The sequence below is a fragment of the Bombus fervidus genome, chromosome 13, assembly GCF_041682495.2.
Source record: "Bombus fervidus isolate BK054 chromosome 13, iyBomFerv1, whole genome shotgun sequence".
Taxonomy (NCBI): domain Eukaryota; kingdom Metazoa; phylum Arthropoda; class Insecta; order Hymenoptera; family Apidae; genus Bombus; species Bombus fervidus.
Window position 1 is genome coordinate 8,833,514 of NC_091529.1, and position 15,313 is coordinate 8,848,826.

General features: G+C 31.7%; 1 protein-coding gene and 1 long non-coding RNA gene across 4 annotated transcripts; one reads left to right on the top strand and one right to left on the bottom strand.

Annotated features, from left to right (window-relative positions):
* Nucleotides 1–950: 950 nt before the first annotated feature.
* LOC139993439 (endoplasmic reticulum metallopeptidase 1) lies at nucleotides 951–5,840 on the top strand. 2 transcript variants are annotated; one of them, XM_072015163.1, is made up of 16 exons: nucleotides 951–1,090; nucleotides 1,506–1,675; nucleotides 1,861–2,018; nucleotides 2,093–2,639; nucleotides 2,721–2,848; nucleotides 2,930–3,061; nucleotides 3,134–3,254; nucleotides 3,330–3,635; nucleotides 3,711–3,944; nucleotides 4,024–4,200; nucleotides 4,273–4,457; nucleotides 4,541–4,696; nucleotides 4,772–4,977; nucleotides 5,065–5,177; nucleotides 5,246–5,421; nucleotides 5,522–5,840. In XM_072015163.1, the coding sequence occupies exons 3-16, from the start codon at nucleotides 2,016–2,018 to the stop codon at nucleotides 5,684–5,686; spliced, it is 2,649 nt and encodes an 882-aa protein (XP_071871264.1). In that variant the 5' UTR covers nucleotides 951–1,090; nucleotides 1,506–1,675; nucleotides 1,861–2,015; the 3' UTR covers nucleotides 5,687–5,840. The 2 variants fall into 2 exon arrangements, with proteins under 2 accessions (XP_071871264.1, XP_071871265.1); XM_072015164.1 differs by lacking the exon at nucleotides 951–1,090 and having other exon boundaries at nucleotides 1,156–1,675; nucleotides 1,886–2,018.
* Nucleotides 5,841–11,545: 5,705 nt separating this feature from the next.
* LOC139993660 (uncharacterized) lies at nucleotides 11,546–15,177 on the bottom strand. Of its 2 annotated transcripts, XR_011801427.1 has the most exons (5): nucleotides 14,822–15,177; nucleotides 13,958–14,188; nucleotides 12,943–13,222; nucleotides 12,750–12,886; nucleotides 11,546–12,243 (listed from the first exon to the last, which is right to left on the bottom strand). It is a non-coding gene; the product is annotated as an uncharacterized lncRNA (long non-coding RNA). The 2 variants fall into 2 exon arrangements; XR_011801426.1 differs by having other exon boundaries at nucleotides 11,546–12,886.
* Nucleotides 15,178–15,313: the final 136 nt, after the last annotated feature.

Sequence of the window (15,313 nt, forward strand, 5' to 3'; positions counted from 1 at the left end):
ACACGTTAAATACAACTTCAGATTTAGACTCTCACCCGTTTAAGTGAAACATTTTGAAAAATTTAATTAAAATATTTTCAGATATTCAATTGAATCTCTTGTTAACTTTTTTACTATTCTTCATGTTTATATTCTTAAAGATATCTACTTATCAAATATTATACTTTAGTTATGAATGTGGACTATACAAGAGTAACAATCTAGATATAATAAAATATACATATATTGAATAATAAAGTCAAATATATAAACACATATTTTTTAATAATATCTACTGAAATATAATTTTTATTTCTAACATATAGACTCGAAGGATACAACAAAATTAAAACTACAAAATTAGATGTTATAAAAGATTATAGAAATTTCCTATTTTTTGACTATTTAAAAGTTACAAAATGCAGTAACAAAAATCAGTACTTAACGAGAGCTACTAAATTTTTAAACGAATTTTATGTATAGCGACAATTTTCAGTTTAAATGTATAACAGCTCCAACAATTTTTATAAATTATCAAATTTAAATAAATTATCGCAATCTTATGTTATGTTTTTATCTTCCTTGTATAGACAAAATTCGTACCTTTCGCTTTTTTCTGATTTAGCTATATGAATATTCAGTGAAAAACAATGAATGCTTTTAAAATCTGGTTATGTTAACCAATTTCATTAATTCCTCCTTCTTTTTTTGTCATCTACTTTCTATTTTTAAACTTTAAAATATCCAAGTAAATTGTAAATAAATTATTTGCAACTTCGTAATCGGTGATGAGATGATTGACATCTGTTAACATACAAGACTTCTCAGAACTGATGACTGACATTGTCCATATATCTGTCCGAGTATTTATGTTTTACGAAGCATCTTAAAGGTATACGCTACGTGAAAGTACTCCATATATGTATGTACAAAGGCGTAAAATAATAAACGAAGCATGACAGCAGTTCATAGAAGAGTCTGCATCATCTACGAATCGAAGAGACTCTTGTAAATATACAATGTTATAGTAGCAGTAGAGTCAATTCTTTCCAAAACAGCAAACGTACTGTATTAATTTGCAATTGGAGATTAGTCGAGCATATTAGCCTTAGTAAGACGATTTTTGCATTTATCACACACACACGCACACACACACACATATATACATACGTTCTTTCTTTCGAAAGTAATTGTATAATTATGTAACATTGCAATTTTCTTTTTACATAACTGAGTAGTATCGAGAGTAAAAGTTGTGCACGCGATGGAGATACAGCACCTTTCATTCATAAAAATGTAATACTCTGCTACTTTATTTGAGTGTTTTATTGCTCTTTGGGACGTCCTTTCTAGATTTAGAATTTTATCATGATAGATAGATACTCTGTTTTCGCTAACTTTTCCGCAATGCTATATTCAGATATATATAGGCCCGATACTCGTGTTAGCAAGTATCGAGTAACCTACCTAACGAGCACTTACACAAATCTTTATACAAAAAATATGATATGGCTATCTAATCGTAGTGGCACATGAATACGTGTGGCTGTAACGTATATAAAAAATATGTTTTAACGGGGATTAAATTGGCTGATAATAATGATCCACGATAGACCAACGTGGAATTATGAAAAAACGGACCTGAAGTAACTGACGAGTTGCGACGTTTTAATCAGAAATACAGGCACAACGATAGGTAGGGATGATTCTTATTCCAGTACTGCATTTATTATAATAATTTTGCATGTAAAATCATAGCAGTAATATTGTTATTTAAAATTGTTACGGAGAATACGATTATCACGTTTGATTGAAGTAATAAAAAGAAATATTAATAAAATTCTGCATGTTTTCTGTTTGTTTCATACGAAATATTAAAAGACATCAGAAATTTTATTTGTACTAGACGCACTTCGTTATTTGGTCAATGCGTCGAACGGAGTTGAACGGAGTCATCGAACACCGTAGCCTTTTGTCTCTGATCAAATTTTAATTCAAAGTTTTAATTATTTTTCAAAGTGCCTTAAACACAGACAATGGTAAGATTATCTTTGTTGCTTTTAATCAGTATGTTTTTCATTTTTTTCTTTGCACTGATAATACTACCTTTCAGAAAGACGGAGTGAGATTGCGTCAACATGTCTCTAAAAGAACTACTAGTGATGTGGTATACCAGGATAAGATTTCTTCAAAAAAGAAAGAAGTACTGCCAAATGAAACTCAACATTTACTCTTTCTGTTTACCTTCTATCTTTTCGTATCCATCATTATTATCACATTTGAGAAGAAATTACCTGAGCCATTAATGACAGATAAAGAAGGTCTATATCCAGGAAGATTTATAGCAGAAAGAGCACATAATCATCTTCTAAATATCACATATATTGGGCCACGAATTGTCGGAAGTTACGAGAACGAAGTGTTAGCAATTAAATATTTAACAAACATTATCAATAATATAGTCAAAGATGCCAATGAGAACCATAAGATTCTAGTCAATGTAACCAAGCATAGTGGAGCTTTTCCTTTAAAATTTTTGGATGGAATGACTAATGTATACAGAAATGTACAAAATGTCATTGTTAAGATTGGTCCTCATAGACCTACCAAGAGCAGTTTATTAATAAATTGTCATTTTGATACCTTCCCAGAAAGTCCTGGTAATAATTAATGGAAACACCCATGCGCACTTAACTTAATGATTATTCATGATTAAATGTTAATATAGCTTTCTATTTTAGGTGGTTCTGACGATGGAGCTGGTTGTGCTGTGATGTTAGAAATTTTACGTGTGATTTCTCATAGTCCAAAGTTGTTTAAGCATAATGTTATATTTTTGTTTAATGGTGCTGAAGAGAACTTATTACAGGTACATTAATTGTGTCTAATATTGATAACACATTAAATTTATTTTATTTTTTGAAAAGTACTAATTGCTTAAATTATACAGGCTTCTCATGGCTTTATAACGCAACACCCTTGGGCTAAGGAGGTCAGAGCTTTTATAAATTTAGAAGCTTGTGGTGCAGGCGGTCGTGAATTATTATTTCAGGCTGGACCTGATAGCTCCTGGATGCTTCAGGTACTGTTGAATGATGAGTTAACCGATTTTTATTATTATAGATATTATAATGTATGTTTATTTCTTTTGTAGATATATGCTAAATCTGTTCCTTATCCCTATGCATCATCCTTAGCTCAAGAAATATTTGAAAGTGGTATTGTACCTGGAGATACTGATTTTCGAATATTCAGAGATTTTGGGAACGTTTCTGGTATTTATTCTACACTATCTATTTTAATATTATACATTTGCTTTTAGAAAAAATACTATTTTTAAAAATTCCTAGGTCTTGATTTTGCTTGGGCAACCAATGGTTATGTGTACCATACTAAGTTTGATAATATTCATCAAATACCATTGGGGTCTTTACAAAGGACTGGAGATAATATACTTGCTTTATTACAAGGGATAGTATTAGATAATTATTTATCTGAGGTACCACCTCAAGATCACACAGGAAATCCTGTGTTCTTCGACTTTTTAGGTACATTTGTAGTCAGATGGCCACAGTATGCGTCAAGTACAATTAATATTATCAGTATAGTTGCCGGTATATATTCAATATATCTAAACATGCAAAATGCTCGGCGAGGTATCTATATCATATTAAATTGAATTTATTACTATAGAATAAAAAATATAATTAAATGTTTTTATTTTTATTTAGATGTAAAAAAATCAGTATATTTAAAGCATTTACTATTATGTACCGGAGCAATAATCGTTTCATGGTTAGTATCTATACTTTCATGTACATTAATCGCCCTCATTCTTACTAAACTTGGGAAAGTTATGAGTTGGTATGCAAGGCCAGCATGGTTGTTTTTCTTATATGTGGTCCCAACTATCTTTGTGTCAATGATGTTTTTCTTATTTATTGGGTCACGTCAAAAGAAGGCAAGTTTATAGTAACGTACACGCAACAATGCTTTACTGTATAAATCGTTAACTGATATTTTGACTTGATATTTTATAGGAAGTTAAATCTGCGTGGATCTTATATCAAATATACTGTGATTCGTATTCTATAATATGGATGTCTGTTCTCTTCTATTGTGTTATATTGGAGATACGATCTGGTTTTATACCATTACATTGGGTTGTATTCCCTACTCTTGGAAATATACTTCGATGTAATTTCTTTAACAAGTGGAGAGGTATAATCTTAATATTGTGGAGCAATAATATGATGAAATTAAATATATTAATTTAATTGGTTTTACATGTAGGTTGGAAATGGCTGTTTTATTATTTAATGACAATGTGTCTACCTTATATACAATCGTTCTACTTAGTAATTGGAGCTCTTTATCTTTTTATACCCATAATGGGACGATCTGGTAGCAGTATAAATTCAGAAGTTGTTATGGCTAATATGTTATGCATTCTCTTTTCCTTATTACTCAGTTTCACGGTAAATTATTGAAATTATTATTAAAACAAAAGCTTTAGGAAAAGTCTGTAAACATAATTTAATAACTAATATTTTGTGTTTAGTTGCCATTTGTACTTTTAATAAAAAATGCAGAGAGAATCCTGAGTGTGTTAGTGGGAATATTTTTAATAACTATAGGTGTATTAATTTTGACTCCACTTGGTTTTCCTTATAGTGGTGATTTGTCATCATTGGCACCAGAACGATTTATGATTGCGGTATTGAATGAAATTTTTACAATTCTGTTACTTGGAAAGTAATTGTATAATATTAAATAAATATTCAATTTATAGCACACACAAAGACAATATTACGACGTAAATGGTAATTTGCGGTACACGGGAACAGGATATTGGATAGCTGATTTAGACATGAATAGTCCACATAGTGTGGAAACTATGGTACCTGAAATAGGTGCCGTAACATCAACAATAAAAGATTGTGAAAAAGAATTATATTGTGGCCTACCGTATTTTATGCCTGTTACGACATTTTTATGGTATTTTTTTTAATATTAAATTTTTAAGGTTTTTAATACATTGAAAAGTTTAATTAAATATATATTTAATATACAAATTTTTTACAGGAAAACAAGCTGGATTCCAGGTCCTGCACCATTGATTAATGTACCAACAAAACTTGAACTCATTTCAAAGTCGATAAAACAGAATATTGTCAGTTTTACCTTCAATGTCACAGGTAACTTCTTTGTAATTATATAAATTATTAAATAATAATTAAACATTCAATTCGAAATCTACTTTCAGGTCCTGATCATATAAGTATAATTTTATCTCCATATAAAGGTGTTCATTTAGGAAAATGGTCTATTTTGGAAGGGAAGCCGTTAGAAGGACCTAAATGGAATGATAGAGAAACATACTTTATCTATTATTCTTGTGCGTCCGATTGTGTTCCTTTCACATTTTCTCTTGAATTGAATGTATGTAGAACATAAAATGTAGAGAACGTAGTATGTAGAACATACTCATGATATCTACTTTACTAACGACGTTTACAATATACATGTATTTTTTATGTAGGTAAATAGTATGCCCAAAACTCCATGTTTATCAATAGCATTAGGTGGTCACTTTTTACATGGTGAACACCAAACATCTTTAAGATTTAAACGATTCTTGGCACAATTTCCACCTTGGACGGTCGTCACTCCATGGACAGCTACGTATACTTCTTGGCAATTTTAATATCACGTAGAACTGATTGTTGTACTGCACATCTTTATCGAATGCAATTTTGTGAAAACAACTAACAACAGCCTAGCGGAAACGGCACTGTACTACGTTGTATAGTTTTAGATACGTTTAAAAGATATATAATACCTAACAATGCAAATTATAAGCTTAAGGAATAGAGTAATCCTACATTATACATGCTAATTTCTTGCAGTTGCAATATAAGAAAATACATCGATCAATATTTAGGGAGAAAAAGCAAACGAAAAAAAATGTTGAAGAATGGAACTTTTTTCATTCTATTTATATAAATTTTTTACTAGTACATTATCAGATCGTCAAAAGGAATTTTCGAAGTAGATCTAAGATAAGGTAGAATGATACAAGGATTTGAAACGTTTCGATTTCCTTAATTGTAGTATTCGTAGGATATTATAATAGCATATCAACCGTATGCCTTAGAATCACAGCTATATTTAATTTTTAAATGCTAGAAAAATAACAACCTTAATCTGTAAAAACAGATAGTGGACCGAAAGAGATAGAAATATCGCAAAGTTATCGCCATATGATGGTTATCATTTTATTGCGATCTTCAGGTTAAGAATATTGTTGATTAAAACCACATGACCATATGTATTTTACGATCCTGTGTGAACAGTTTAGATGCACAAATGCAATAATCTGCTTTATTATGTATACACCGTACTAAGACATCTTTAGATTTAATTTAATGTACATTTAATCTATAACATTTTGACTTTCCCACCATCGAATTTTATAATTATTACATGTGTCTTTATATATTCATTTTTTTGACGTCTTGTTGAGACATTTGTGTTATTATAAATGTTTGTAATGAGAACCATATCGAACTTACTCGATTGGAAGATTAGGTATATTTGTTAGGATTTAACTATGTGATTCATTAATGGGTTGTATTTAAGTTACAATTTTTATCATTTCGTTCGTGTTCCTTTACATTTGTTGTTGAAAAGAGGTTGAATTTATTTTAATTGTTATTATGTTTTATTATTAATGTATAATAATTTGTTTTTGTATCATTAACAAATGTATGCAACAGTTGCTACAAGACATATAAATTAATTCAATTCACGTAGGATATCAAGCAGTAGACAGTTCAAAAGATTAAACCGTATATTTAATTAAGAACTATTTATTGAATTACACATGTTCAAGTTTAATTCTAAGAAAATTATGCCAATATTAGTAGCCAACCGCGCATAGACGGAAGTAAGGTCAAAGTATTAATAGAAGTTAATACGAGAAACTTCAATATAATGATAGTACTTTTACACCAATTTAATAGAGAAACATTAAAGTGCATGTACGTTTAGCTTGTTATAAAAACATTGGAAGGTTTAATTTTTTACAAACTAACGTTTGACAATCTTGAATTCGATTTTAATACATATACATTGATTAAAAATTTTCTCAGACAATTGGAATGTTCCAAATTTTATTCCCATATTTCTTTTTATATTCTTTGTGATATTTCTTATGATTGACTGCATATTTAAAAAAGGTATATATAGCGTGTAATTTTCGTTACTTTAAGTAATCTTATATAATTATGTAACTTTTATTGCACAAATTATTGTCAATGATTCTACTTAACAGTATCGCACAATATTAAGCACATATGTATATATAATTTTGTTACGAGAATTTATTCAGTTTACTGAGATTTTTATTATTCGAAGTATTTGCAATATTTAGGTAACTGATTGTATTTGGTTGTCGTTGAAATAATGCAACTGGTTTGTTGTCTATTATTTCTCACTAGTCTTTGTTGTTCCCAACTTTTTTGTTTACACCTTTTCACGAATTTATGCGTTTAAATATCCACGTATTCCTACTTCTTTTTAATGTTCACCTTATAATCTTATATACGCGTTACTATTGTTATTTAGCGTTTCTCGATAAACGACTAAAGTTTAACACAAGAAAACAATAAAAGTGTTGACAATTAGATTATCATGTTCATTACTTTCTCCCCGTTGCAACTAGATGTTACTGATATATTTATTAAATTATAATAATATTGAAATAAACTTGTGATATTTATTTAATTTATCAGATAATACACGAATTGTCTAATTGTATAATTGGTAAGGAAATTTACAACGATAACGGGAAATTTCTCGTAACTGTTAGGTCATAATATTATGGAGTTAAGTACGTATCGTTACCACTGTCCATTGATCGATCGTATCAATTTCCTGTTTCCGTGATCAACGATTACGTATGCCACCCAGGTGAATTCCATTATCTGAATGGAATCACGCATTTGACACACATTTAATTTCAAAGTTCCTCAATGTTTCAAATTCCACTCAAAATTGTTGAACTTTGAAATTTTCAAATATCCGTATGTTTAGATGGATCAATTTTTAGATTTATAAATATAAAAAATTCCTAATTCTGAACTTTCCAAATATTACACAAATTTTGGAAATCTTCAAATTTTGTTGAATCTTAAAGTTCTTAAATATTTATATTTTTGGGTTGTTACGCTTTTAAATTTCCAAATATAAAAGATTTTTTACATTTCAATTTTTAGAATTTTTGAATCTTCAAACTTGCGATTGAATTTCCTTCTTTATTCTAAGAAATTTAGCGCGCTTCTCCACCAAGGAAATCCGCACCTACTTGCAAATTCTAATCTGTACCAAAAAATATTTATTCTTGACGGATAAATCATCTTTTACGTTCAATTAAAAAGCTATTTCAACAATTCTCTTCTACTCCCATCTACGATAAAATTCAAACCAACATCCCAATTTTTCCTTTTACAAACTCCTAACTTCCCAAAAAATCAAACGTAAAAGACTAACTAATCCAACGCTAAGCAATTTTAACACCCTATATACCGTATCATCTTACCCTACATTAAATCACGATCAACGACATAAACGACCCTGAACTCTACCAAAGACCCAGCGACCTTGAAATCCTGCCACCTCCCAAAAACTTCTCCAAATTCTCAATTCTTCCCTTCTCTCGTTTTATCTTCGCTCTTTCCTCTTTCTCTGGTGGTTTCGTAAGAAACGTGTCAATATTGACGCACCGGCATCCTGTAAGACGAGACCGATTTCCTGGTCGAGGCGACACTGATCTGCAAACGGGTCGTGGTGTTCGACTCGCGAGCCACGAACCGTGAAAACGGCTCGATAATCGCGACGAGGTTCGTTGATTCGTCGCAACGTGTTACGAGCTACCTGTTACACTCGGCGATAAAATGCGGTTCGAAAGAAAGAAAAAAAGAAAAAAGCTAAAGGAAAAGAACGAAGGAAAAAGAGAAGAGTTATCAGTCACGGTTTCGCGATAAGCAAAAGAGCGCGATATATTGTTCAGATAAAAAGTCTCGTCGGTGCTCGTAGCTAGTCGAAACAATGCTTTTTTCCTTCCTTCGTTGCGTCGCGCTCGTGAATCGTGGTTATTTTAATGGTAATTGCCGGTTCCGCTCGTTTTCCCATCGATTCCATGGAATGTGCAAACCGATCTCGCGAGTATCGCCAATTACGAACGAGATCTATCCAAAGTGTGAGACGTTTAACGGATCTTCCAATTGATCAAGGAGCAAGGTGAAATCGGTATTTTAAAGGGACTTTTTTACGCGAAGAGCACGGCTGGGAGCAACCTTTATTGGAAGAATGGAACTTTTGGAATTATTTGTAGAAATGGAGGTAAGGTCCGAGTTGCTTACATCCTTTTCATCGATTTTAGTTGCTCGATTAGTAAATCGTGGCTTTTGGTTTATTTATTTTGAAAGTGTAAAGAAAGTAGAACTCTTGGAATTATTCATAAAAGGGTAGGTAAAGTTTGAGATTAGTTCTTTACTTTTTTATCGTACCTCTCTGGACATTAGACTGCGGATTTCTGTTCGTTTATGTGAAATTGAATGTGCAAAAATGTTGCATAAGGATGCTCGTTATAATATGCATAGCGTAAAACACATTTCTATTTAGGTACCACTTCCTCAGTAATCTTCATAAGAATGTAAGGTCTTTAGTCCATTAGTCACATTTTGCGCATTTAGAGACGAAAATGTTGCGGTTGAATGCTCAAATTATGTAACAGATGTAGACATTCAACGACTGGAATAGTATTTATATGGTAGATTGTAGTTTGGTTATTTTGAGCGCAATATTAGTAATCGTGTGATAGTAAGACAGTTTTGATGAACTTGAGGATGCCGGTGATAATTGTATCGAGAGCTTGCAAATTAAAGTATCGTTGATTATGAGTCGCTTGTAAAACGGTTAGGTAGAGAAGCTGCCAGGTGAAACTCGTTATCATCTTCCTCTTAACTGGGGTTAATTGTTATTAATGATCGGTATGCGTGATATAAATTATACTAAATATCCTACGTGCATTCGTTACACATTTATACGCATATTTGTAAAATTTTTGAAGAGGAAGCATTCGATTATGTGTAACAAATAAATACAAGTTGGATCGGAATACTCACCTGTTCCTTTAGCGAAAAGAAAAGGAAGATTAAGGAAGTTCAAACTTCGAACCATAATTCTTTGATGTTTCCGTGATTTATAAAGTTAAAAATGTAGAAATTTCGTACCATAATGGAGTAGTCAAAATAAATTTCGTCATGATTTTTCTTGCAGAATCTTTGATTGAACTGTGCCTGTTTGTTCTTCAATTAGCAAGCGACTGTTGGATTTTTTAGTTTCAGAGCAGGTCGACAGACTTCCTCGTTTGCACGGCCTACTTCCTTCGAGATTCCTTCTTCGTTATGCCTTTCGCTTCTTTCTTTATCTAGTCGCGAGGGTGTTTCTCGAGATTTTGCCGATCACATGGTCGGTTAGTAGCATATCTTTCGAAATTTGTCATATTTTCTACCATCAATCTCCAGCGTCTCAAATCACCAATATTCATAAACAAGCGTTGTCGTTCACTTATTCTATAACAATTATAAAATGTTTAACTGTACATAACTATACATACATAAAATGTAAAAAATTAAACAACCCAAACCAATGCGTTTCTTTTTTGTATTTTTTACATTGAGATAAAGTAGCACAGAAGATGGTACAAAATTTAAAATATGGGATAATGGAACATAATCATAAATCGTTTCCTTGTTCGTTCACGGTAGTTTATGTATCTGCCAGTCGACTTTTCTAAGAGGACAAAATTAGGCATCCGAATTATCCAGAACCGGATGGAAGGTATATACGCAGGCTTGTGCATACGTGCGTTCCTTTTGCTCCTTCGTGTAGGTACACGACATTCTATGGTCTTATATATGCATCCCCGCGTACGTGATTCGCTTACTGATTAATTATTCTTCTCTTGGTTTTTTCTCCCTTCTCTACTGCCACCTTCGTCACGTAAATACCGTGACGAAGGAAGAACAGAAGAGAAACCTCGATGGGCCACGAATCACCGAACCCTACGATGACTTTCTTCGTAAACTTTCCTCCTCTTGTCTACTCATCTTTCGCATTCTTCCTTCCTTCTTTTGTTCTCGTAATTTTTGACTTTCCATTTTCCTCTGTTGGAATTTCTATTTTAGAATTCATGAATGTCGTTAGTGAAAGCTTTTAGCAATTCATTAATGTCAGGTGTTATTGGTTTCTTTATAGTAAGAGCTTGCTTATGTTTTCGTAATTTTGGTTTAATGTTTCCCCCAATTGAAAATCGAAGTGTTTAAAATTTTTATTTTACAATCGAGATATATATTATTGATAGAATTTTCTTGTTAAATCTCGTTTCTTACCTAACTTTTGTTGTCATTGTCTATTTAGTAGGATTTCAGGTTTGATGTATAGATGGAGAAGAGATGGTTTCATTTGATCCATAATTGTAACGTAACTAATTTGTAACGTAATAATACATAGTATGAAGAAATAAAAAAACAGCATAAAAACCTCGAATACTGATTATTAATACTCTTTTGAAGTTGCACTCGACGTTATATCATATCTACATTAAATTAAAATTGACACTTTTTGTTAACTATTAATTCCATGATTATCAAAATTAGTCAATTCTAATTATGATTTTTCAGTCATCGTCTAGTTAACAAGTTAAACGATTAAAGTCAAGCAATGGCAAAGAAAAGACTGAGATTCGCGATTGAAAACGACGACGTCGTTCCATCCAATTGTATACTCTAGCACGCGTTCACCTGTGCACGTTGGCACAAGTATACAACGCGGAGTATGATGTCACCGATACGAGCTTGGTATTTGGTACAGGAGAACGCGTGATTCGCATGAAAAGCTCGATACGCGAAGCGGCGGCTCTCCGTCGAACGATTTGGTCAGTCGGTTCTTCGCCATATCCGGTCACCGCGCTGGCACACGCGCGTCGTCGCCCGCTACCAAGAACCGGAAGTCACGAAGAGACCCGAGGGATACTCCGCTCGTGATCGAGCCTGCTAACCCGTGGAACGCTTTTTATAGTTCTTCTGAGGACATTTTCATCCTTCTTAAGGGCACCTTACGCTCGTTTTTCGGGCACACTTCCGGTTGGTCACGCGGAACTTCAATTTCAGTGGTCATTCTTCCGTTCGAACGAATCTTTGTAATTTCGTAAGTTGTGTTATTTTTTGTCGGATGTTTGTTTAAAGATAATATATTATTGTTTGGAATGTTCGATGCGGTTTTTCAAAGACGAAATGAAGCAAAGAGTATAGAATTTTTATTTTAATTCGATGTGGAGGAGTTTAGATTTTGATGATTGAAAAATCGTGATGGTTGGATTGCTTATTAAAAACTGAGTGCGAATTTTGATATATTTATATTAGAAAGAAGGAGGAGAAATCGAAAGGTGTAGAAATGTGCAGAATGTATATGAAATATGCAAAATATCAAGAGTATAACACTCGTTATGATATTTACGAAAGAAGAAATTCTCTGCATAAATTCCAGTTTAATTATATTCATAAAAGTATAAATATGCATAAATATCCGCAATCCATTAATAAAAATCTTATTAATATTGAATATACATTGCGTCTCGTCATCATAAAACCATTCACTAAAATTTGTAGTAATTCTAATTTGTAGAAATTGTAATTTCTTACTTTCTTTGAGTGCATTAATAGTTTATCTATCACAAATGAATCTTAAATCTCATCGTAGGTCTCCATCATGAATCTTCCTCTCCAAATCAGAGCAACTGATGACGACTCTACCGGTGCAACAATTCGCAGCTTGGCTCCTAGAAAAGATTTTCATTAACGCCTTGTCGACCGGAAGGTGGTAACTCGTCAATACCAGTGATAGGGACGATCGGTAAGAACAGAAGACGGAGAGGAGGAAGACACGAATCGCACAATCGGTTCCTGACCAATGGAACAAGAAGAACGGGGAAGCTTCACCCCCTCTCGACTTTGGTCGTTCGACGTCGTCTTCGAAGTCGCGACGCCCACGCTATCAGTTATTTGGCGAGTCTCCAGCCTCGTGCAGGTGTCTCTTTCGAATAACGCGTCGACTGTACTTTCTACTGCTCATCCTCTTCATGGACTATCCAGGAGGGATAAAATCAAGATCACACCTGAAGAAAAAAACACAATTACGGAGAATATTGTATTTTCCTTGTTTGGGAATTGATCTCCTTGGTTATTTTGTTAAGGTAAGACTATTTTTGGTAAGTTTTGATGATTTTTAGTTTGATTTTGTTTGGATTCAATTCTATGCTATAAGGAAGAGTGTGAGTTTGTGGACACTGTTTTAGGAGATTGAAGAAGATTTACTTTTTGCTTGAGATTGTTTCTGGTTAAATTAATTAATTAAATAGTATCTTAGATTTTTTAGGGCAAAATTGGAGTTTGCTGGATATTATTGTAGAAGATGGAAGAAGATATACTTTATGTTTGTGATTATTAATTTTGTAGATTGTTCTTAGTTATATTAATTAAGAGTTTATAGTTAATAAAATAATAAGTAAATAATTAGTAATTGGACAAAATGTACTTTACATTTAAGATCATTTTTAGTAAATATTTAGTAGATCGTTAATTTATAGCTGAAACATAATATGTAGAGACAAACAAAATATCAAAGTACAACATTCGTAATAATCAGTAGGTTTTCTTTCTTAAATCTTGTTTATAAAAGCATGCAGCGTTTAGTAATCTACACACACACACATATATACACAGGATTAAGATTTTCATATTTTCTAATCTTTTATTATATATTTGATAATATATAATTTAATCTTTATTAATTGTTTATTAGAATATTGAAATTATAATGTAATTATGGGAATAAGAAAGAGGTCACTCACAATCAAATTCCTTAAATATTATAGTGTTCTGTGATTGAGTGTTCTGTTTAAATCTTTGTGTTCAACGAGAAGAATTAATCCACAATATTAACTGGGCGCCTCGAAGGCAAGATGTCGGCATAGCTGATGCTTTTCAAAATTCGGCTGTGTCACATCCAGCCAGCCGAACGTCCAGACACCAACGCAAATTTCAACCATCAGGAGGATTAAGAAATCATCGTGTCTTCACTCCTAATTTTAACAACAACCATTTAATAAATCTCAAACGACAACTAAACATCAAAATACATGGGAAAAATCTTTAAAAATATTTAGAAAATATCTAATACTATTGAAGATTTGAAAAAAATAGTTGAAAGTATTTAAAAGATATCTGACATCATTGAGAATTTTATAAAATTCATCTTTAAACGTTGTACTATATTTTTATCTAATTAATTATTCTTAATTTTAAATATGCTCTAAAAAGTATATGTTAGTTAAGCTTTAAATTATACTTTAATCGTTTTTATACCAATTAAATAAAAATAGCATGCGTTCTATTGGCCTGGTAATAAAGTATATTTCTGGTAGTAAGTATAGAAAGAGTTGAGATTCACTTATCGAGGTCAATGGATGTCGAGAGTGAATCAAATTAATATAAATTTTGATAAATTTGCAGCGAAGTCATATGCGATTCACGTAGATTGTTTTTGACCGAACTTCTACCGGATGCGATGCCGTCTCCAATGGAAAGCGTTGTAACGTGCTGTGCACGCTAATTAATGCGTTAGAAGGACTATTCTTTCGACGTGTCGAACCTGAAGTGTTCAGTAAAACCCTAAACGAAAGGATACTTAAAAAAAATTAAGAGAAAGGAAATACCTCTCAAGGTTTGTTTTTCCATCGTCACGAGGCTATAAATTGTTTCACGTTCTCTTGTTTTTAACTTAAACAAAGATAATTATTTTATCGTTATTTCAATATTTTTGATTATTTTTTATAGTTATTATTTATAGTAATACTAACGACAAATTTGTAGATTATTAGGGCTTATCACCAAACGAAGATTTGAGGCTAATTAAACAGCAATTGAAATCATTACTTCCCCAGCTGAAAAAAAAAAATTATAATTGTAATAAAAATTTCTGACAATTTTATCAGTTTCATGTAAATTGTATAAAATATATAAAAAATAAATTAAATAAGGATATAATTCTTTGTAATTATAGCAAGAATATAAGAAATGCAATATTCTCTAATTAAATAGCAAATTATTTGAAAATGAACCTTGTTAATTTTATAAATTATAATCTATTAAAATTGCTTAAATTTGGCATTATTTTAAAATCACAGTTAATAAACATAGTTAATATG